The 21799-nt window shown below is 41.3% G+C and overlaps 2 protein-coding genes across 2 annotated transcripts in view; one reads left to right on the top strand and one right to left on the bottom strand.

The window, feature by feature from the left end:
• The window catches only part of CAPN7 (calpain 7), a 36371-nt gene extending 35746 nt beyond the window's left edge, over positions 1–625 (bottom strand). Inside the window, exon 1 of the mRNA XM_027872375.1 lies at positions 505–625. Within this exon, the coding sequence (XP_027728176.1) occupies positions 505–606 (102 nt within the window). The 5' untranslated portion in view covers positions 607–625. The remainder of the gene's footprint in view (positions 1–504) is intronic.
• Positions 626–1802: 1177 nt separating this feature from the next.
• The window catches only part of LOC114050605 (collagen alpha-4(VI) chain-like), a 168818-nt gene continuing 148821 nt past the window's right edge, over positions 1803–21799 (top strand). Inside the window, exon 1 of the mRNA XM_027872430.1 lies at positions 1803–1850. The gene's annotated coding sequence lies outside the window, so the exon portion shown is untranslated. The remainder of the gene's footprint in view (positions 1851–21799) is intronic.

Raw genomic sequence — 21799 nt, 5'->3', positions numbered from 1 at the left:
CAGACCGAGTTCTCTGACCGCCGGCAGTGAGTCGGAGGGTGGGAGCGAGCCCTCGCCGCCTGCAGTCATCCCGGTCCGTGTGCGCCCCACGCTCTTTCTCACTGCATTCCCTCGGTCCCCCCAGGAGCAGCCCGGGGGGCGATTAAAGCGCTCTCAAAGCGGAGGCGATGGGAACGCGCGTCCAGGGTCCAGGCGGCAGCCTGGGGAGGGGTCTCCGCGCAGAGGCAGGCATGTGGGGCAGGGGCCGCTCTAAGGTGATGTCGGTGGAGCTCAACTCTCCATCGCCCCAAAACGTCACTCAACTACCGGCTACAATTCAGCCTCCTCCATCTAGCTCGGTCCCCACCAATTCAGAGAGCCCCAAGCCGCCCAAGGTGGGCCGGTCTGCGCTCCCGGGGGCGGGGCACTCCGGGGTCTGGTGGGGACGCTTCGGGGGGGGGTGGGAAGCAAAGGCCGGAGGGGGTCCCCGCCCCCCGCGCCGCGCCGCCCCGCCCCTGCCCGCACCTTGTAGTAGAACACCGCCTCCTGGTAGCGGCCTCCCTGGTCCCTCTGCACTGCCAGCTGAGCGAAGTGCACCGCGTCCCGCTCCAACGCCGCGGCGTCCATGGCCCCCCGCAGAGGCAGGGGAGGACGCGACTTCCGGCTCGGCCCCCCGCCGCGCCTCGCGCTCACAGACGCCCCCCGACGAGCCCGAGAGAGCGACCCAGTTCACTTTCGGCTTCGGCTCCGGCTCCGGCTTCGGCTCCGGCTCCGGCTCCTCCTCCTCCTCCTCCTCCTCCTCCCGGACGTCGCTTCCCGATCATCTCCCAGCGATGACGAGACAGCGGCGGCGCCACCCCCGGGCCACGCCTCGACCGGCCCGGCCCAGCGCGGCCTCACAACTTCCTCGTGACGACGCTAGCTGCGCCTCGCGCACACCTGTCACGCCGCCCGCGTAAGCGCATGCGCAGGCGAACCGTCAGCGGAGGAGGTGCCCGCGGGCCCCGCCCTTTGGAAGCGCCACCTGTTGTGCCGCGCAGGCGCAAACGTGGGGAGGCGAGGGACGCGTGTCTCCCGAGTGCTGGTTTCCCAGATGTAGAGTAGAAGTTCCCATGTGCTCCAGACTGTGTGACCCCGCCCCCAAGAGCGTGCGAGGCCAGGAGCTTGGCAGAACGCCGCTCCCGCTACACAGCAGACGCCTAATAAATACTTGCTGATTGACCGCAACACTGTGGTTTCTTTTCCTCCTTCCCCCCGACAGTGACTGAGGCCAGAGCGCTTGGCTTTGAAACCCAGGTTCTTCCCACGCCTGGTCCCCAACTTTATCTCTTAGGCCCTTGCCTCGGAAACTTGAAAAGGAAGAGAGCAAAAAACCGATCCCTTTGAGATATTAGCGCATTATTTGTATAGGCTTTAAGGTTTGCGAAGCACTTAACAGATATCTCATTTTATCCTCAGGATGAGCCAGGTGCAATAATTATCCCCATTTTACAGCTGAGGTAACTGAGGCAGGTAGCTTTAAGTGACTTGCCCAGGGTTGCACAGTTTGTAAGTGCGGCAGAATTTTAATTAAGGTGTTCCTGGCTCCATCCAGGGAACCACCTACATGCCTCAATGTGACAGTCGCAGTGCGGTAACTTACCCATCAGTTTGTACAGTGTGGCTACAAATTCTTGTCTAGAAAACTCGAGTTTGTTCCAATGCAATTGATGTATTAAGGAACGAGTTAAGCATAACTCGATTTTGAGTTCGCTTTTCCTTCTGAGAGAAACCGCAAAAATGTAGAAAACATCCGGCTTCACAGGAGTCACGCACAAGCTCCGACCCTCGCAATGCCCACTTCCCCCAGCAGATTTCAGGTCTTTTTCAAGGTAAGTGCCATATTTATTGATGTTTTCTGGTGCATTGGAGCTGAAGGGCAGAGAGAGACTGGTCCTTAAACCCCAGCCCCAGATGGAGCAGCAGCCTGGGACTGTGGACAGAAGTAGCCTCTATTTATTATAGTATTTATCTATCTCTTAACCTTTTAATATGTATAAAACTGTGCTACTGTTTTGATTAGGTGCCAATCTTTTTTTTTTTTTTTAATGTGTCTCTGATGAAGGCTTTGAGGATCATGCTCCTCCCTCATCCTATTTCTCCCTGTGGATTTTATTGAGCCGCTTTGCATGGCGCGATGTGAAAGAACCCATATGTCCTGATAGCAGAACTGACTGTATTTGTGAGAGCTGTTTATCTCTATTTTAATGGCACTTGGAAAAAGAATGAGAACATGTAGAATGCACATTTCACAGGAGCCTGGCATTAGATTTGGGAGGGCTCTTAGAAACTGTCTCCTCTGATCCCGTCATTTTTACAGACCAGCAAATAGCTCTAGAGAGGAAAAGTGACCTGTTCAAGGTTGCACAAGGGGTTATGAGGAGAGCATAACTTCAAATCCACATTCTCTGACTGCATCTCAGACCGGCTTCCCATTCAGTGAGGAACCCAGATATTTATCTTGTTTCTCTGGTTTAATGCAAAACACCCTTTCTCTTAGTTATCTGCTGGTTAAATTATATCAATTTTTTTGCTTGCTAATTTCTAGCATTTTTATTTGTTCTTTGTGGCCCCCCTCCATCCCCTAATCCGTCTCCTAGATGGAAATATTTTCATAAGATCAAGTTCAAATACCATTAAAAAACATGGAAGTGCTCATTGGTATATAATGATAGCTGACATTTATATGTAGGCAGCTAGATGGTACAGTGGATAGAATGCTAGACTTCAAATCAAGAAGACCTGAGTTCAAATGTGACCTCAGATACTTGTTAACTGTGTGATCCTGGGTAAGTCACTTAAACCTCTGCTTGCCTCAGTTTCCTCACTTGTAAAATGGGGATGATAATAGTACCTCACTCCCAGGTTTGCTATGATGATCCAATGATATAACGTATCAAATTCTTTGCAAACCTTAAAGCACTATATAAATGCTAGCTATTATTATTACGTAAGACTTTAAGGTCTGCAAAACACTTTACATATATATTGTCTCCCTGGATCCTCATAGCATCCACTGAGAGGGGAATACTAATGATGAGATTATCCCCATTTTGCAGCTAAGGAAACTGAGAGGTTAAGTGATTTACCCATGATGTCAGTCAATATTGGAGCAGTGCTCACTGCTTTGATCTCCAGAATTGCATCTCCTTTGGACTTCAGGGCATGTGAAGCTTTTATAAGGAATTTTGGCCTAACATTCCTGGAAAACAGAACTTCCCAAAGACCTTCATTTCTCCTGAGGCTTTTGTTCTTAATTATGTGTCATTATACAGCACCAAAAACAGACGTTTTTCAGTTGTGTCTGACTCTTCATGACTCCATTTGGGGTTTTCTTGGCAAAAATACTGGAGTGGTTTGCCATTGCCTTCTCCAGCTCATTTTACAGATGAGGAAACTGAGGCAAACAGGGTTAAGTGATTGCCCAGGGTCACACAGGTAGTAAGTGATTGATGGCTAGATTTGAACTCATGAAGAGGAGTTTTACTGAATCCAGACGCAGCATTCTATCCATTGTGCCACTGTGTCCAACCCAAACCATATTGGTGTTAAAAAGATGGGGCCTTTGTTTCAGGGAAAAGCTTGGGGTCATTAAAAGGACAACTTTCCAAAGTAATCCATCCTCTTTCCTAGAATTCTTGGCCCAGCTCACTGTCTGTTTGTAATGTTCTTATAATGATAGGTGAGCACTGAAGGTTCTCCGGAGCAAGTGTTTGTTAGCTGAGTTGTTATCTCGATTCTTTTTGTCCCCTTGCTCTAGCAATATATTTACAAAAGATAAATGTCCGTATTCTATTATTATTGAAATTAGTGTTAGTTATGACATGCAACAAAACATATATAAGGTAACAGCAAAATAATTTAAGGAGGGAGGGCATTACCATCTTCATATCACAATTGGGATATTAGGCATTATTTACCTGTATATTTTTTACTGTCTCTTTAGTAACACAAAACTCTTGAAGGCTTATGGATCTTAAGAGGATTGGAATTTTCTGGGCCTTAATGCCATCAGCACAATGTTCCCTGCAAATAGAAGCATCCAGAGGACCCTGTCACTTTAGGGTATCTCTCTTCAACTTGGACTCTGTTCTAAACTACCTCCACGAGAGTACTGAACGCCTTTAATAAGCGCATCTCCTTATTTTATACCCTGCTAGATGTAGTCGGGGGATCATTAAACAAAGTTTTGTCTGTTGTTACATCTTTCAAAGTCTTTTGTGTGATTTTGGCATGGGAGACACCTTGTTAGAATATTTTGCTCGACTGAATGGAATGCTTTCTCACCCCCCCCCAATAAATAATCAGCAAATAAGTACCTGTATTCTCTACACCTTTTAGTCAATTGTGTGATTGCAGAAATGATGTGGAATATTCCGAGTGAACTTCTATCTGTTTCTTTGTAATATGTGTATCAAGGATGCCTGGGATGCATGTGTAAATTATTCTCAAGAAAATTTTGCATAGATGAGAAAGTAGACACATCAGTTGAGAGTTAGGGACATTCTCTCAGCCATGTTTTTAGATAATAGTAATGTCTGAGATTTTTCTCTCTAGCCTAGCTGTCTTCTCCTCCATGTGCCTTAATTGATGCCCTCAAAATTGTCTCAACTCTAGAACTGATATTTGTGTGTACATGGTGTAATGCATCTATTTCCCCCATCTTTGCTCGTTTCATTGCTATTTCTTCTTTCTCTTCATCTGGGACTGAATGTCATAGTCCAAATAAAATGGTCCTGTAGTCTTTGAAGGTGAAGTGAGTTTGGTATACATTTTTTAACCTCCTTTCCTTTTTCCTGCCTATTTGTTTTCCTTCCCATTTTATCCTTAGATGCACTTAGGATGAGTTTGCTTAGTTGAATCTCTTTTTTTAATGTTTAAATTAATTTATTTATTTTTAGTTTTCAACATGCACTTCTATAAGCTTTTGAGTTTTAAATTTTCTTCACCTCCCTTTCCTTCCCCCTCCCCAAGATGGCATGCAATCTGATATAGGCTCTACATGTGCATTCTTATTAAACATTTTCACATTAGACATGTTGTAAAGAAGAATCAGAACCAATAGGAGGAACCACAAGAAAGAAGAAACAAAACAAAACAGAACAAAAAAGGGCAAATAATGTGCTTTGATCTGCATTCAGACTCCATAGTTCTTTCTCTGAATGTGGATGGCATTTTCCTTCATGAGACTTTTGGAGTTGTCTTAGATTCTTGTGTCGCTGGGAAGAGCTAAGTCTATCAAAGTCAGTCATAACATAATGTAGCTATTACTGTGTACAGTGATCTCCTGGTTCTGTTCATTTCATTCAGCATCCGTTCATAGAAGTCCTTCCAGGTTTTTCTGAAGTCTGCTCATCATTTCTTATAGCACAATAGTATTTCATTACATTCATAAACCACATTAGTTGGATCTCTTGTTGAGCTTTCTTTAGACTTACTTTCCCCACTACTGTTGCTCTCTTTTTTATAAAGTGATACTGTTTATAACCTTTCATTATTATTCTCTGTAAAATTTTACAAATGACTTTAAATTTTAAACCCACACTGCCCTTGGCTGCCATATTTCTCTACTTGTCAAGAAGATCAATTGCTTGTTTCCTGAGCGGGTGAATTGGTGTCTCCGTTCTTTTGGTCTCCTTGTTCTAGCAATTGATTTATAGGAGATAAATTTCAATATTCTATTATTGGAATTAGTGTTAGTTATATATTTAGTATTAGTTAGCATAACAAATACATATCATGCAAATTATATATACAAATACACAAATTAACTGTAAAGTAATTTAAGGAGGGAGAACACTAACAGCAGTCAGTCAAGACAGGCTTCACTTAGAAGGAGACACTTGAACTGAGCCTTGAAGAAAGCTAGGATTTCTAAGAGATAGGAGGGGGAGCAGGAGTGTTTTTCAGGCTTGTCAGTAAAGGTACAGAGATAGGAGATAAGGTTGAGGGTTTGGAGAATAGTAAATAGGTCAAAGTGACTGAAGTGTAGAGTGTACAGAAGGGGAGAGATAGGAAATAAACTTGGACATAGTGGAATCAGGTTGTAAAAGCTTTAGGTGCCTGGTTGGGTGGTTTGTATTTTATTTGAGAAGTCCAGATTTTTGTGCATGGCCATGACTTGCATGGTCACATTTGTGTTTTAGGAAAAATATTTTGGCGGCTGTGTCCAGGTTGGGGTGGTAAGGGGAGAAACTGGAAGCTAGGAGACTAAGCTCTTGTAGCAGTCCAAGTGAAAGGTCATAAGAACCTGAAGTAGGGTGGTAAGAAGTAGGGTGACCTAGAGAGAAGGTGGTGGATGTGAGAGATGGGGGTGACTTGGCTGTTAATGTGGACAGTGAGAGAAAAGGATAGTCAAGGATGACTCAGAGATTTTGAAGCTAGATAACTGGAAGAATGGCGGTGCCCACTGAAGAGAAATAGCAAAGTTTGGAGGAATGATGGGTTTTGGGGGAAATATAATGAGTCCTGCTTTAGATATGTTGAGTATGAGTTGTGGATAAGACATCAAGGTAGAGCTGTCCAAGGGGAAGATGTCGAGGACAAAGAGCCATTAATAGTCTGTTTAGGTGCCTCTTTTTGCCTTCTGAAGTATTTGGGGAGAACCTGCCTGAACAAAAGGATCTTTTGATTTCAAATGACCAAGAAATCCTCCTGACAGAAAACCCGAAGGATGCTCTCAAAACTACTCATTTCTAAGGACCAATTCTGTGTATACCTATGTGTATGTGGTGGGTGCCTATGCTTTGAGGAATAACTCTGCACTTAGCCTGTTATGTGGTGTGCTGGTTAATTAAATTAAATATTCTGTTTAATAGAGGAATCCACATCCAGACACCATGCATGGGTCGCTAATTTTCAGGAAATTTTGATGGACCTGTGATTTAATCTTTGCAGGCTACTCGTTCTTGCTGCTGATGCAGCTCTGAAGCCCTTTCCTCCTCCTCTACCAGAATTCTTATCCATGTCATTAGAAAGACTATAAAATAATAACAATAATTTACTGTAGAGGGTAGCAGTTGTATTATTGGACTAATTCTATTAACCATATATGTATGATAATAGCATACCCATGCTGTGAGTTTTTGCCTTTCTAGTCAAGGAAGCCTTCCCTCTGTTAATGATTTCCTATTTATCCTGTGTAGAGCTTGCTTTGTATATATTTATGCTTGTTGTCTCTTCCATTAGATTGTAAGCTCGTTGAGGGCAAAGACTATCTTTTGCCTCTTTCGTTATCCCTAGCGCTTAGCATAGTGCTTGACACATAGTAGAAAACTCTTAATAATTAATTAGTCAACTAAGTTACTGTTTACCAGGGGTTAATGTTCCTTCTCTCTTTCAGAGATAAGACTGGTCATGTTTAATTTATGTCCTTAGAAACATTTTTCTGAGAAAGGGTCCACAGACCTTTTACCAGACTGGCAAAAGGATCCAGGAAACAAAAGAGATGAAAAACTCCTGATAAATAAGAAATTTTAAAAAAGGCTCCAAATCACCAATGATAAGAGAAATGCAAATTAAAACAGTCCTGAAGTTTCACCTCATGCCCATCAAATTGGCAAAGATGGCAGCAGACAAAAATGAAAACTTTTGGAAGAGCTATGGGAAGATGTCTCCAATAACTTAAGCTTAGTGGCCGGTGCTTTTTATGTTCTCAGGTGCCCTTGAATTTGCTTATCAGAGTACATGTTGGATTCTCTCCAGTAGAATGTCAGCTCCTTGAAGGCAGAGGCTGTTTTATTTCTGACTTTGTGTCTCTAGGATTTAGCAAGATGCTTTCTACATGGTAGGCATTTAATTACTATTTGTTAAATTAAATTGGAAAGATTCGACAAGGACATAACAGCAAAGTAAATAAAAAAGAAAATGAAGCAATAGACTTACTGTCAGCATCTGTTTGCCGCCCTCATCTCTTCTTCCCCCTCCCCACACCCATACAAACATGGGAATGGGCACTGACACTCTGATTTGAGAAAGGGCTGTGTCGTGGCTGGAGCACCTTTCAGACCTGCGTTCTCTAAGCTCTGCCTCCTCCTGCCCAGCCCTGCCTGCATGCTTCTGGGCTCTGTCATTGGTGATTCCCTTCTTCTCTTCCTCTTCCTCTGCTCAATCTCTGCAGCCATCTTCTGTGTAAGATGTCATCTGCTGCTGTGGCTACAGCTGCTTCTTTTTCCTCTGGGGACGTGTTGCTGCTCCTGAAGCTGGAGACCACCCTAGGCCTATATGCCCTTGGGCTAAATCAGAACATTTTTCAGCCCTTTCTGGTTGAGACACACAAGGGTTGTTCAAATGGCTGTCAAGACCTAGTTTATTGAAGAAAGGTCTGGGAGTCACCAACTGTATGCCTTTTAATAGGATGGAGGACCACCAGGCATTACCATCTGTCCTGCCATTGCTGTCTTAAGTCATCTGGGCCTGACCACACACCTGCCACTAACCCTTCTAGGTCTCTGGGTGCTGTCATCTGATCTGTCCATCAGCTCTAAGGAGCCCTGGGCCTTGATGTCTGATGTGCTACTGAGCCCTTAGGATTCACTGGCCTTTCCATCATCCCTGAGGCTGAGCTCACCAGTGTGTGGTCACCACCATTAAATATAAGCTCTTAGAGGGCAGGGACTGTCTTTGCTTTTGTATTTGTAGCCCCTGATTCTTGGCATATAGTAAATACTTAAAAATATAGTTTTATTCCTTCATTCATGCACATCCTTTTAAGCGACTTTCTATTCAGCAGCAGCTTTTAGGGGGAAACAGCAATGCAGACTATTTTTTTAAACATCTGTGTGTTTTCTTGCTCTACAAACTGTTCTAAGCACATTGGGTTAGGTCACAAGTTCTAATTTTATTAGTTTCGCTTTAAACAGTTTGAGAAAATGCCAAAAAGGAACATTAGCTCATTCACAGACACATTGATAAATGCCCAAGTATTCTTAAACAGCTCTGAGCAATTATATAAGGGCAGAGAATGATTTTTTATTTTTCCCTTAAAGGTCAGTGTGATGAACTCCCCAGAAGCTAATGTCACAGCCAATAGAATGAAATATGTGTAGACCATTTCAAGGATGTATTGTTGTTCCTATACTTTGTGACATTCATTGGCCAATTTTAAGGGCAAGATGTATAGGTTGATTTGCTTTTATGAAATTGAAAATGAACTTTTAAAAAATTCTTTGGCCTAAAATATTTAACTAAGTTTGAAAATTTATGACTTCATTAACAGCCTTTAAATTATGGTGCAGTCGACTCTAGAATATTCAGAAAATTATGATTTTGGTTTGTAGATTATCCAGGGATTTTATTTCTCTCCTTCCCCCTTCTACCATCATATTTTGACTTCTTTGTTTGCTTTTTAGTATCACTTCCAGAGGGAGAACATGAAGAGGGGTATTAACTTTAGAATTTAACTAGTCAATTTTAATAAACCATATGATCTCCAGAGGTACTAAGAATTAATGTATGTTATCTGTAGTAAGTGCTTAACAGATGATTCTTGAATGAACAAGCACACATGCACGTTTGTCATGCTTTTTTCACTATTATGTTGCCAAAAATCTTATTTTAAACTTGGAAGCCACCATGGGCAATTGCACTTAGCTCTTATTTCTTTCCCAAAGATGAGATGTGCAGTTACTGCTTATCATTTTGTAGGAGTGATGGCTGTTCAGCCATTCCTATCTGGCCCTCATCCTACTACTGACTTGTTGCCCAGATGGGTTTTCTCAGTCATCTTTTTGTTACCACTGAGGCCCTAGCCAGAGATAGCGCTTCTCAGTGTTAGATCTCTCTCTCTCTCTTCTCTTGGTCTGCTTCTATTCTCACTTATCTCTTCCCATCTGTATTCACAATAAATACTCCCAATGGTTAACATTTGTCTCTGTAGCAGATGCTTTGGAACCACTCCCCCAACCTGTACTGATACTGGCAGGCTGGATAGTCCAAGAGCAGCCACTACTTTTCCTCTCAGAGTTCTAGGAACACTGAGGGGTTGGGGGTATCTTTCTAATGCTTTCACTCGTGAGCCCCTATTGATAGGCCTCTCTTACTGGTTATCAGTTGATGTCAATTAACCGGCTAGTCAATTTGGTTTTACTAAGATGGTATAATAAGAGCAGTTGGTATAAAACATCCCTTAAAACTGGGAGCATATGCTTTCACAAGTATTCTCAAAGTCGGGGGAAGGTGGGATCAAGCTTAGAGAACACGTAGAGTTGGGTGGGGCGTGGAGGGCTGTGTAGTTCAGTGCCTGGAAATTCTTTTGCTGGTCCTTTTCTCCCCTTCATGGAGCCTTCATGCAGTTTCCCTTAGGCATTTTTAACTTTCTGCTGGCTCCCTATAGAGTCCTGAAGGTACCTTTCTTTAATGTGTATAATTTGCCCTCAGCTCCTGTCCTTAACAGACAATTGTCTTCAGTGGCTATGATGCAGATGAGAAGGTCAGGTCCTCCAGCCTTTCAAGATTCAGAGGTTTTTCCATCTGGTCAATTTGGGGAGGAGGAGATGCAGCTAGTCTCTGAACCTCTTCCCCTGACCAGTTTCTCTCAAGATCTTGGCTGAGTTTGCTTCCACCTCTTACTAGATAGACATTGGGATGTGCGGTTCCAATCTTGTCTGCTATTTTATTCAGACCCCACAAAGTATGACTGAACCTCTTCAGCCAATACCAATATATCTCCTGAGCAGTGTCATTTTACTTATTTTTAAAAATTTATTATTTATTTATCTCTTCTTTTTAAATTTTGAGTTTCAAATTCTCTTCCTCCTCTACTCCCCTCCCCCCAAAACAGTGATAAGGCAAGCAAAATGATATCAACCTTACATGTGAAATCATGAGAACACATTTCCATATCAACCGTAAAGCAGAAATAAAATAATAATAGTAACAGAGCGAGAAAACCACAATTCAATTTGCACTCAGAGTTCACCAGTTCTCTTTCTCAAGGTGAACAGTACCCTCTCATCATGAGTCCTTTGGAACTGTCCAGTGTCATTGCACTGACCAAAGTAATTAAGTGTTTCACAGTTGATCATAATTACAACATTGCTTCCACTATGCGCAATGATCTCCTGGCTCATCTCACCTCACTCTGCATCAGTTCATACAAATCTTCTCATGTTTTTTTGTTTTTTTTCTGAAACCATGTGTCATTACTTATAGCACAATAATACTTCATCACAATCATATGTCACAACTTGTTCAGCCATTTCCCAATTGATGGACATTCACTTTATTTCCAATCCTTTGCCATCACAAAAAGAGATTATTTCAATATTTTTGTACATAAAGGCCCTTTTCCTTTTTCTTTGTTCTCTTTGGGGTACTGACCTAGTAGTGGTATTGCTTGGTCAATGGCTATGCATGGTTTTACACCCTTTGGGCATAGTCCCAGATTGTTCTGCAGAATAGTCAAACCAATTCAGAATTCCACCAACAATTTATTAGTGTACCTATTTTCCCTTATCTCCTCCAGCCCTTGTCACTTCTGATAGGTGTGAGGTGGTACTTCAGAGTTGTTTTAATTTGCATTTTTTTAATCAATAGTGATTTAGAGCAATTTTTTCCATATGACTATGGATAGCTTTGATTTCTTCTTCTGAAAACTGCCTGTTCATATCCTGTTCATTTATCTATTGGGTAATACTCTTATTTTTATGAATTACAAATTATACTTTTATAACTTTTATAAATTTGATTCAGTTCTCTCTCAGAAAAACTTGCTGTAAAACTTTTGATATTACTTCATTGTCTATGGCATATGTACATATATATATGTATGTGTATATATATATATTATATATATATATTAGCAAAATGTAGTTTCCCAGCTTATCCTTTTTAATTAGGTCATTTTTCATTTTTGCTTTTGCTTTGGGATCGTGATTGCTACCCCTGCTTTTTTTCTTCCCTTCAGCTGAAGCATATTGGCTTCTGCTCCAGTCCTTTATTTTAACTCTGTGTGTATCTTTCTGTTTCAAGTATGTCTCATGTAAACAACATATTGTTGGATTCTTGTTTATCATTCTTTCTGCTATCTGCTTCTGTTTTATGGGTGAGCTCATTGCATTTGCATTCACAGTTATGATTACTAACTGTGTATTTTCTTCCACCTTATTTTCTTTTCATCCTTCTCTCTTTTCTTATCTTGTCCCTCCTCAGAAGTTTCTCATCTGATCACTATCTCCCTTAATCCACCCTGCTTTTTATGACCTCCCCCCACATATCTTATCCCCTTCCCATCCTATTTGCCTATTGGGTAAGATAGATTTCTCTACCCAACTGAGTGTCTACATATATTCTTTCCTCTTTGAACCAATTCTGATGAGAGTAAAGTTCAAACATTATTTACTATTCCCTCCCCATTTTTCACTTCACTATAAAAGCTCTGCCATGTGTGCTTCTTTATGTGAGAAAAATTTCCCCATTCTACTGCTCACTTCCTCCTTCTCCCAATGCATCCCTCTTTCTTACCCCTTCATTTTTTTTTTTGAGATCATTTCAACTTAATCGACTCATACTCATGCCTTTTGTCTGTGTGGATTCTTTCTAACAGCCTTAAAAATGATAAAGTTCTTAGGAGTTACATGTTTCATCTTCCCAAATAGGAATGTAAACAGTTTAACTTAATCTTTTAACCGCAGAAGCCACTAAATCTTGTGTTATCCTGACTGTGGCTTCACAATATTTGAATTGTTTTTCTGGCTGCTTGCTTTACGTTTTTAAAAGACCAAGCAAACACTTGAAAAGAAGAAAAGTATACAGATTTTCTTGTGCATAGAGGGAAAAGATTTTCTGTTCCAAAGGAGATCCAGGGGGTCTGAAGTACGGGTGGGAGGATTTCAGCCACAGTAGCTTCTGTCCCAACACACCTTATGCCTGGTTTGCACGAGCAACCATGCTCCCAGAGGTCTGTCCCCTTTCTTTACGGTGGTTGCATCTGCCTAGGCCTCTTTTCTTCCAACTCCCTGGTTTTCTCATCCCAGCAAGAGTGTGGTTCTCTTTGAATCTCTCTCCTAGGCTCCTGGGTCCTCAGAGGGCAGCTATTACTTCTCTCAGGAACTTCTGAGATTTAGACTTTTGAAGGTCTCCCGGAGATGTGGCCTATCATTCTTCATCCTATCCAATCGTTGCCTTCATTATTCACTCAGGGGACTAATTTACACCTAAGAAAGGTGGCAGTGCCTGAAGTTTTAGTTAGTTTAACATCCGTGTTGTCAGGTACCTTTTTTTGTGATGTGGTTTGTGAAAGACCAACTCACATTTTAATGAATAATGCACTTTGAAGAGATGACAGCTGTGTGCTCAGGAGAAGGAGGCTGGGTTACAGCTGCCTGCAGGAGTGAATTGCCATTCAAATTATAAAAGAGTTTAAGATATTCTCCTGACATTGGTAATGGTGGTGGGGTTCTTGTTTGAAGCTATCTCCCAAGGAGGTTTTGAGCTTTTTGAAGGGGTATGTGGGCAGGCTCAGAGTGATCTATGTTACGAGTTTGGGAGAGAGGGTTTCAGTCGTGGAGGAAATAAACATTAATCAGTGAGTGTGAGTATGGCTGTGTGTTTGGGTAGGGATCCCAGGGCGACTTGCAGATGCATTTCAGGCCTTCAGATGTGGATTCCTGGAGCTGGATGGACGTTGACCTGCTAATGATTTGAGCCCTGAGATTGAGCATGCAATGAGTTCTGAGTACAGATTCTCCCTGAGTGATTTGAGTACTTTATTTTTAAGTGCCTATCACTAAAAAGAATGACATCATCATTATTAAAATTGTTAAGACCTCAATTATTTCCAAAAATGTTTTGCCAAAAACACATGAAATGGGAAGAGAAAAGAATGATATTCTTGGAAGGAGGGAAAGAAGAAAGGAAGGAAGCATGTATTAAGTGCCTACCATGTGGCAGGCATTATTCTAATAAACACTTTACAAATGATGTTAGAAAACATTTCCACATAGGGTGCTAGAACTGGAATGTGTTATGTATTGTCCTCAATTCCTCGATGATGGCTCATTATACCAAGTTTCAGGGGCCCACAGTCCTGGGATCTTAGATTTACAGTTGGAAGGATACTTTGGATATCCTTCAGTTCAACTGTCTCCCTTCCCAGATGCACGAACTGAGGCCCAGACAGAGCATTTCAGATGCATTTCCAAGCTAGTAAGTAGCAGAGTTGGGGTCCTTGGACTCTTAAGTTCAGGGCTTTTTGTCCTGTACCACCCAGAGACAGTTGCAGGGAGAGTCAGCTTTGGAACCCAGTTTACCCACGCCTGAGTTCTTTCTTTCACACTCTGCTGCCCAGGTGCTTATTTCACTGTGAGTTACCAAACATCCTCTACAACGTTGAAAACAATGCCCCAAAACATTATTTCAGACTTTTATTCATCAGAGCCCTTAATAACAAAGCCTCTGCGATGCAATTAGTAGTTAGTTGCAGCTTAACCGATTTAACTAAAATGTTGTTGGCTTATCTGCCGGTCCTAGCGATTTATTCCTTTTGAATGATGACCAAAAGATGATTGATAGCATTTTTCCATTTTGGAAACAGTGAAAAGAGATCTAGGTGAGGGCTAGGTGACCTGGGTTCCACTTTGGGCCTGGCATTCATTTTTGTTTGGCTTTGGGAAAGCTATTTCACCTCTCTAGGTCTCTGTCATCTGCAGAAGAAGGACTGGAATAGACAGGATTCTCCCTATGGTCCTTTTGTACACCAATATTCCACGTTCTGCTTTTCAGCATTCCACACTCTGAGGCCAGAGTTTCTCTTCCTTTTAGAGATCTTTTGATTTATGTTGTTATGGTTAATGTATGTTTAAGATGTGTTGGTGATTATGGTGTGCTGGTAAATGTTTAACAACTAGCTCTCAGAAAAAAAAAATCCACCAAAAACAAAGCAATGTGCTCATTAATCTATGTTATTGACATTTTCTCCATCACTTTCTTAAGTCTATACAATCAATAAAACAATAAATTGAGCCTTGTAGCATTTGCTGACTTCTGGGGTGTAAATGGTTACAACTGAACATTTAATGATTATCTCTGGCTCTTTGGTGCTGGCTCCAGCACACCCCGTGGTCATTATCTCTAGATAAAGTCAGGAAGAAAGGCATGGGGCAATTAGGGAGGGCCTTAAATTGTACTTTCAAATGCACGTATGTAAAGCATATGGATGAGCACAGACACAGAAAAAAATGTTAGGCTAAGAAATTAGGACTCAGTCTTGTGGATAATGAGACAGTTTATTTAAGCAGGCTAATTGATAACATTACAAAATTTAGTGTATCTGCTATCTAATTGCAAACAGCAATCCAGAGAATAGTTTTCCTTTGATCTCCTAACTCTGGCTTAAGTACTGACAGCACTGTTTAATTTCTCCTTCATATTTTTATTTTTATTTTTCAGTCCATGCCTTTCCAATTCTGAAAGTTTTCTTGTATCAACTTCTGCCACAAATAGGCCACATTTTATTTGAAAGTCCTAATTTATAAGATTTTGTTGGATTTCCTAGTAAACTTGAACCAGGGGTTTCCAGATTGGTTTTTCAAAGAAGCTAAAGTTCACTGTCTATCATTTTAATAGATTCTTTTCTTTCTTGGTCAACCACAATTCCAGGGGACCTGTGAGGAAGAAGGCTATCTGTCTATTCAGAGAGAGGAAAGAGACTCAAAATGCAGAATGAGACATTTATTTTTTGGACATGGTCAATGTGGGAATTTATTTTGCTTATTTGTTATAAGGATTTTCTTTATCTTTTTCCAAAGGGGGAGAAGACAAGAGGGAGAGAAAATAGATTTTTTTATTAATTGGTAAAAATTAAACTAAAAAGAGAATTATATTTTTTATTCTGAACCTAACAAACACCAGATAAAATGAATATTTCCATTTACATAGTAGAACAGGAAAAGAATGTATACTAAATTGCAAATCTCTATTATGTAGAGCTTGCTTTTTAAAAAAAATATACAATACATTCAATAAGCAACTTTCAAAGCTGTCCTGCTTGTCCCTAATTCTTTCTGACTTTCCTTCTTTTCTCTTCTGTACATTTAAAAAATGCTTCAATGATCATCTTTTGTTTCTTTTTTTTACTACCTGTCACTTTTTATCATAATTTCAATTAAAAATTCAATTCAATAAATATTTAAGTGTTTACTATGTTTAGAGCACAATGCTAGGCACTGGAGGAGACATGTAATTAGTAATTTGTAATTTTTCATTAATAACTTTCAATACTTGAATCACAAATAAACATCAATTTCTAATCAGCAGATAAAGAAACTTTGGTTGAGTATTTAACTTTGGTTCTAGAATACTATTATTCTACTATCTACATAAATATATAGGTAGATTCCCATTAACAAATAACATCATTACATTCAGGTCATTATAACAAAGCTGTGTCTATGTCCCAGCAGACAGCCCATGTTGCTTTCCTTATGTAGATATAATTTTTTTTTTAACTAGAATCCCTACATAATAGATATGATCTATTTTATTTTTTTAGCCATCTTTTTAATGGTTACCTTTAGCATTAAATATTTCAGGTCAGTCTGTGAAATTGGAATCCTGGGCTTGTCTTATTTTGCTGTACTTGTAGAAACTTGACATTACTGCAAAGGACTTTGGGTAGCCTGGACATTGCTACATGGAAGGATTTTGGGAAATTGTCTTTCCCCTGGGAAATTTTTCTGTGTCTGGGTGAAACAATGGAAATATCCTACTTACCGTGTTATAGCTATATCCTGTTAATATGTTACTTGTTCCCAAAGTGTTCCAGTCATAACTCAGTGACTATATCCTACTAATTCAACATGTACTAGCTGAATGATCCTGGGTAAGTCACTTAAGCCCTATAGTTTCTTCAACTGTAAAGTGGGGATAATAATAGCACCTACCTCGAAGAATTGTTTTGAGTATCAAGTGAGATAATACCTGTAAAACCAAGGACAGTGCCTGGCACATAGTAGGTGCTTAATAAATACTCGTTGCCTTTCATATGCTAACTCTACTATCTCATATATGCTTTGCCTTGTGAAAGATTATTAAAAATATTTCTTTTGATCAGCTTGACTATAGCACCCATTCAGTCATCTGTGATCTGGCTCTTCCATTGTAGTTGTAAGAAATAAAAAGTGAATGTCTTTACTGAACAAGAAAATACCTAGAGTTTCAGTGTTCTTAATAAATATTGGCTCCTTTTGAAACGTTATGGCATTAGGCTTAATATTTGTGCATACACATAGGCCTGTAGTATGTTACCAATCATGACTGGGTTGTGTTCAAGATATCATTGAGGACATGAGTGACAGGAATGGGTTATATACACTAAAGATGAGATGAAGAGATGAGGTAGTACTACCTCAGTCATGAAGATAAATAATTCTAGGTAACTATTTTCCATCAGCAGCAATGCTTGGTTTGGACCTTCCAGAAAGTCATACTCCAGTGTCCCATCCTCCCCCCACTTTCAGCTCCCTTTTGTGCGATGTCTTCCTCAATTAGATTGTAAACTCCTCCAGGGCAGGGATTGTCTTTCTTTTTCTTATTTGTATTCCCAGCACAATGCCTAGCACAGAGTAGGTGCTTCATAATCTTTTTTTTTTAAATTGAGTTGAAATGAAGGCGTGACAGTCGACAAATGGGCTAGAAAGGTGGCAGCTGTTTGCCACAGCCCTAATGAGGGCACCGGTCTCTCCCACCCATAATAGCTGCCAGGTGCTTGCCTGTACAAGTAAAGGCACCTTCTATATAGCCCTGGGGAATACAGTTACATGAGTGACTTTCCTTGTGTTTCTGTGCTGGCTGTGTTGTATGCATCCTTTATGAGAGTCTTGTTCAGTGATCTGTACTACTGTAAGCTGTTGGTGGCACAACGCACACGCCCCTGATGCCTTGGGTAGTGCTGATGCCCTATCACAAAGCAAGCGATGGCTGTGACCTCGGCAGTACTTTCTTATTCTCTAGGGCAGTGGTGTCAAACTCAAATAGAAATAATTCCACTTAGGAAAACACAAATGAACGTGACTTATGTTGTATTGCATTTTTATTTATTTTGTTAAACATTTCCCAATTACATTTTAATCTGATTTGGCACTGGAGGCTTTTGCAGCTGTAGGTAGGGCCAGGAGTCTGACACCCCAGTTCAGGATATGTCTGGAACCCAACAGTCAGGCGGGAAATTAAGGGAACTTGACCTATTAAAAGCACACGAGGAAGACATCTAGCACATTGGATAGATCCTTTAGGAATTGTGCTGCAAATACAACTGGGTTGTATCAGACAAAAGCAAGTCTACTAGGAATTAGTTAGGGTCATTGAGTCACATTATCTCATCCTTTGCTTTCTTTTTCAGCCCTGCCAATACTGGGCTGTCTTTGAATGTACTGCCAAAGGGGATGGAGGTAGAAAATGTTCTGTTTTATGACCCTTCCAGAAACTTAACCCTGGAAACCCTACACCTTCCTGGTGTCAAAAATGTCTTCCAGACAGAAACCACTGTTTTGGTGAGGCATTGGAGGTGATGGTAGAAGGACCGCTGGGTTTGTAATGAAAGGCGATAGATGTGACTATAATTACAAATATTTGTCATTGCAGCTGTGCTTGTTATTAGATATGGGATCTTGGACAATCACTTAACCTCTCCTAGCTTCAGTTTTCTCACCTATAAAACGAGGGAGTTGGGGAAAATGACTTTGAGTGTCCCCTCCAGCCCTAAATCCTGAGGCTTTTTGAAAGGATATGCAGAGGTGAAAGGCAGTTTGGTGTAGAATGGGCACTGGAAGGTGTGGGTTCAAGTCTTCTCTGATACATACTGGCTGTGAGACTCTGGGCAAGTCACTTAATATCCCAGTGCCCCAGGCAATGCTCCAAGACTGTAAATTGCAGAAACAGTTGTTGATCTGCATTGGTAGAAGACTTTTCCTTCCCTGGAAGTTGCCCCCATCAATGAAATCACAAGCCTTGGCCAATACCATCCTTCTTCTCCAAACAAACAACTAACCTAGAAATTCATTCTTTAAATACTTCAATGAATCTGTAATCTCATAGATGTGGTTGCTTCTTCCAAACCATCCATTCTCTTCATCCTGTGTCCATAAATGCTCTGGGGGGAGGTACTACCCCAGCAAAGACTTATTCATTCAAAATATACTTATTATGTACCTGCCGTCAGCAAGACACCATGCTAGGTACTGAGCAAAAATAACAAATAACTCTCTTTAAATCCAAGGTGTTTTTGACACTCTGTTGATCTGCTGTTATTAGAATTTTCCACACTTTGCTGGGCAAGCATAAACAATGACCAGGCCATTAGTGTGACCTTCACAAAGGAACTTTGAAATATCCCACAGGGTATCTGGTAAGGCTTTGCTCTCTTCACCAATCACACAGTGAAAGGATGAGCCGAGGCATTGAGAAGTGAGGTCCCCAGCAACAGGAGGAGAGTTTAACTCCCAGAGAAGGGAGACCCTGAGGGAGAAGGCCAAAGTGAGAGAGTGAGTAGGTGGAGGAGGCATAGGAGGTCCCAAAAAATGACATTTCTGTAGCACTTTAGGGGTGGCAAAGCATGTTATGTGAATTATCTCCCCTAAGCAGGGTTGGAGTAGAGAAAGCAAAATGGGAGCCAGGTCCTGAATGTCTGGTGGATGACTAAGAAAACATTCTGGAGAGGATGATATAACACCCTTATGGAAACCTTCAAGGCATGACCTTCATTTTTTTTTTTCTTTTTTAGAATGCAAGTTCTTTTTTTATTGGTGATTATTTATTTTTTTAATTAATTTATTTTGAATGATCAATAATCACTTCCATAAGCTTTTGAGTTTTAAATTTTTCTCCCCCTCCCTCCCCACCTCCCTCCCCAAGATGGTGTACAATCTGATTTAGGCTATACATATACATTCCTATTAAACATATTTTCACATTAGTGATGTTGTAAGTAAGAATTGGAACCAATAGGAGGAACCCCAGAAAGTAGAAACAAAACACAACAGAAGGAAAAAAATAGCAAATAGTATGTTTTGATCTGTATTCAAACTACATAGTTCTTTCTTCTTTGTGGATAGTATTTTCCATCATGAGGCCTTTGGAGATGTCTCAGATCCTTGTATTGCTGAGAAGGGTTAAGTCTATCAATAATAGTCATAGCACAACGTGGCTGTTATTGTGTACAATGTTCTCTTGGTTCTGCTCACTTCACTCAGTATCAGTCCACACAAGTCTTTCCAGGTTTTTCTGAAGACATGACCTTCATTTTAAAGAGACTTTGAGTGACATGATTGAATGGCTCAGTGGTGTCAAACTCAAACAGAAGTGGGGTCACTGAAACTTAAATAAGGATTCTTTCCGGCTGCATAGCCACATCCCAACACTGCCTGTGTTCTGTTGTATTTTTGTTTATTTCGTGTAACCTTTCTCAGGTACATTTTAATCTGTCTGGCTGGTGTTTGACAACTCTAACATAGATGGTAGGGATCAGAGCTCTTCTCATCTTTATTCCCTGCCCCACACCACCTCAGTTGAATTTGGCTTTTTTTCCAGTGGAGCAGGACAAAAATACCAAAGGTACTAGGCAAAGCTAGGCCCAACACCCATAATCACATTCTATGCAGCCCTAAAGAGAAGGAACACAAAAAATCTGCTACAGAAACCATCAGTGTTTTTATTTTATTTTTTGGTGAGGCAGTTGGGGTTAAGTGACTTGCTCAAGGTCACACAGCTAGTAAGTATCAAGTGTCTGAGGCCGCATCTGAACTCAGGTCCTCCTGACTCCAAGGCCGGTCCTATATCTACTGCAACCCCCTGGCTGTCCCTATTTTTTTTTTTTAAAGGGCCAGAGCTTTAAATATTGGAAAACTTTACCAAGGTATAAAAAGCCGGTTAGGATGACTGAATCCTGATAGGTATAGAGATGGGGAAGAGCTAACTGCTGAGAAAAAGAGGCCTTTTGTGTGAGGAAAATGTCTCATTGTCTGAAAGTGTGGAATCAAATCATCTGCAGAGTCTAAGCAGAGATACCTTTCAAGGGAAGGAAGAGATTCTTGCCCTGTGGGTTTCTGAAGCCTCTCAGAACTGTGCAGCTCACTGCCTTCCCCCTTTTCTTTCCATGACATAGTCTAAAATACAACAGGCCTCGGGTGCTCGGGCCTAAATCTTCTCCTGGAGAGGTCTGCGCCCACGACCGCCCCTCTCCCCACCATCATTTGTCATTTGATAGAGGTAGTTCTTTGTGACCCCAACCTCCACCAATTCTGCTTCGTCAGTGAAAGGACAGAAGCGCCCTTCACGGAAGGATGGAGGTCTGTGAGGGCTGGCTCTGGGCCAACCTAGTGAATTGGGCAGGTTGTCTAGGGAGGTAGGTACTGGCTTTTCAGTCGGGAGATTTCGGTTCCAGGCCCGTCTTTGCCCCTTACTATCTGTGTGGCCATGGGCAACTTAGTTCACCTCTCTGGGCTGGGTCTAAGTCTGTTATCATACTATCTTCTCGCCTCAAGGCTTCCCTGTTCCTCTCCTGTAGCCCTGGCTACCCAGGGCTCTCCTCATCGACGTCTGTGCTCTCAAGGCAGGATCCCATACTCCAGACCTGTTTCCAAAGCACACCCTTTCTCCTGTGAAACCATGTTTGCTGTAGGAAAGGGTCAGCTCAAAATTGCTAATAACTGATATCTTCAAGTGTTAGTCCTCCCAAGGTGTTTGCATTTTTAGAGGGAACAATATTTAATTTGAAAGAATAAATGCCAAACATCATTGACATGTTGATGGAGATTTTGTTTGATACTTGTAGGGGTAAGCGCAGGTG

This window comes from Vombatus ursinus, unplaced genomic scaffold (genome assembly GCF_900497805.2).
Source record: "Vombatus ursinus unplaced genomic scaffold, bare-nosed wombat genome assembly UNPS02014799.1, whole genome shotgun sequence".
Taxonomy (NCBI): domain Eukaryota; kingdom Metazoa; phylum Chordata; class Mammalia; order Diprotodontia; family Vombatidae; genus Vombatus; species Vombatus ursinus.
The sequence above is the reverse complement of the archived record's forward strand: the minus strand, read 5'-3'. Positions and strand labels throughout refer to the sequence as shown.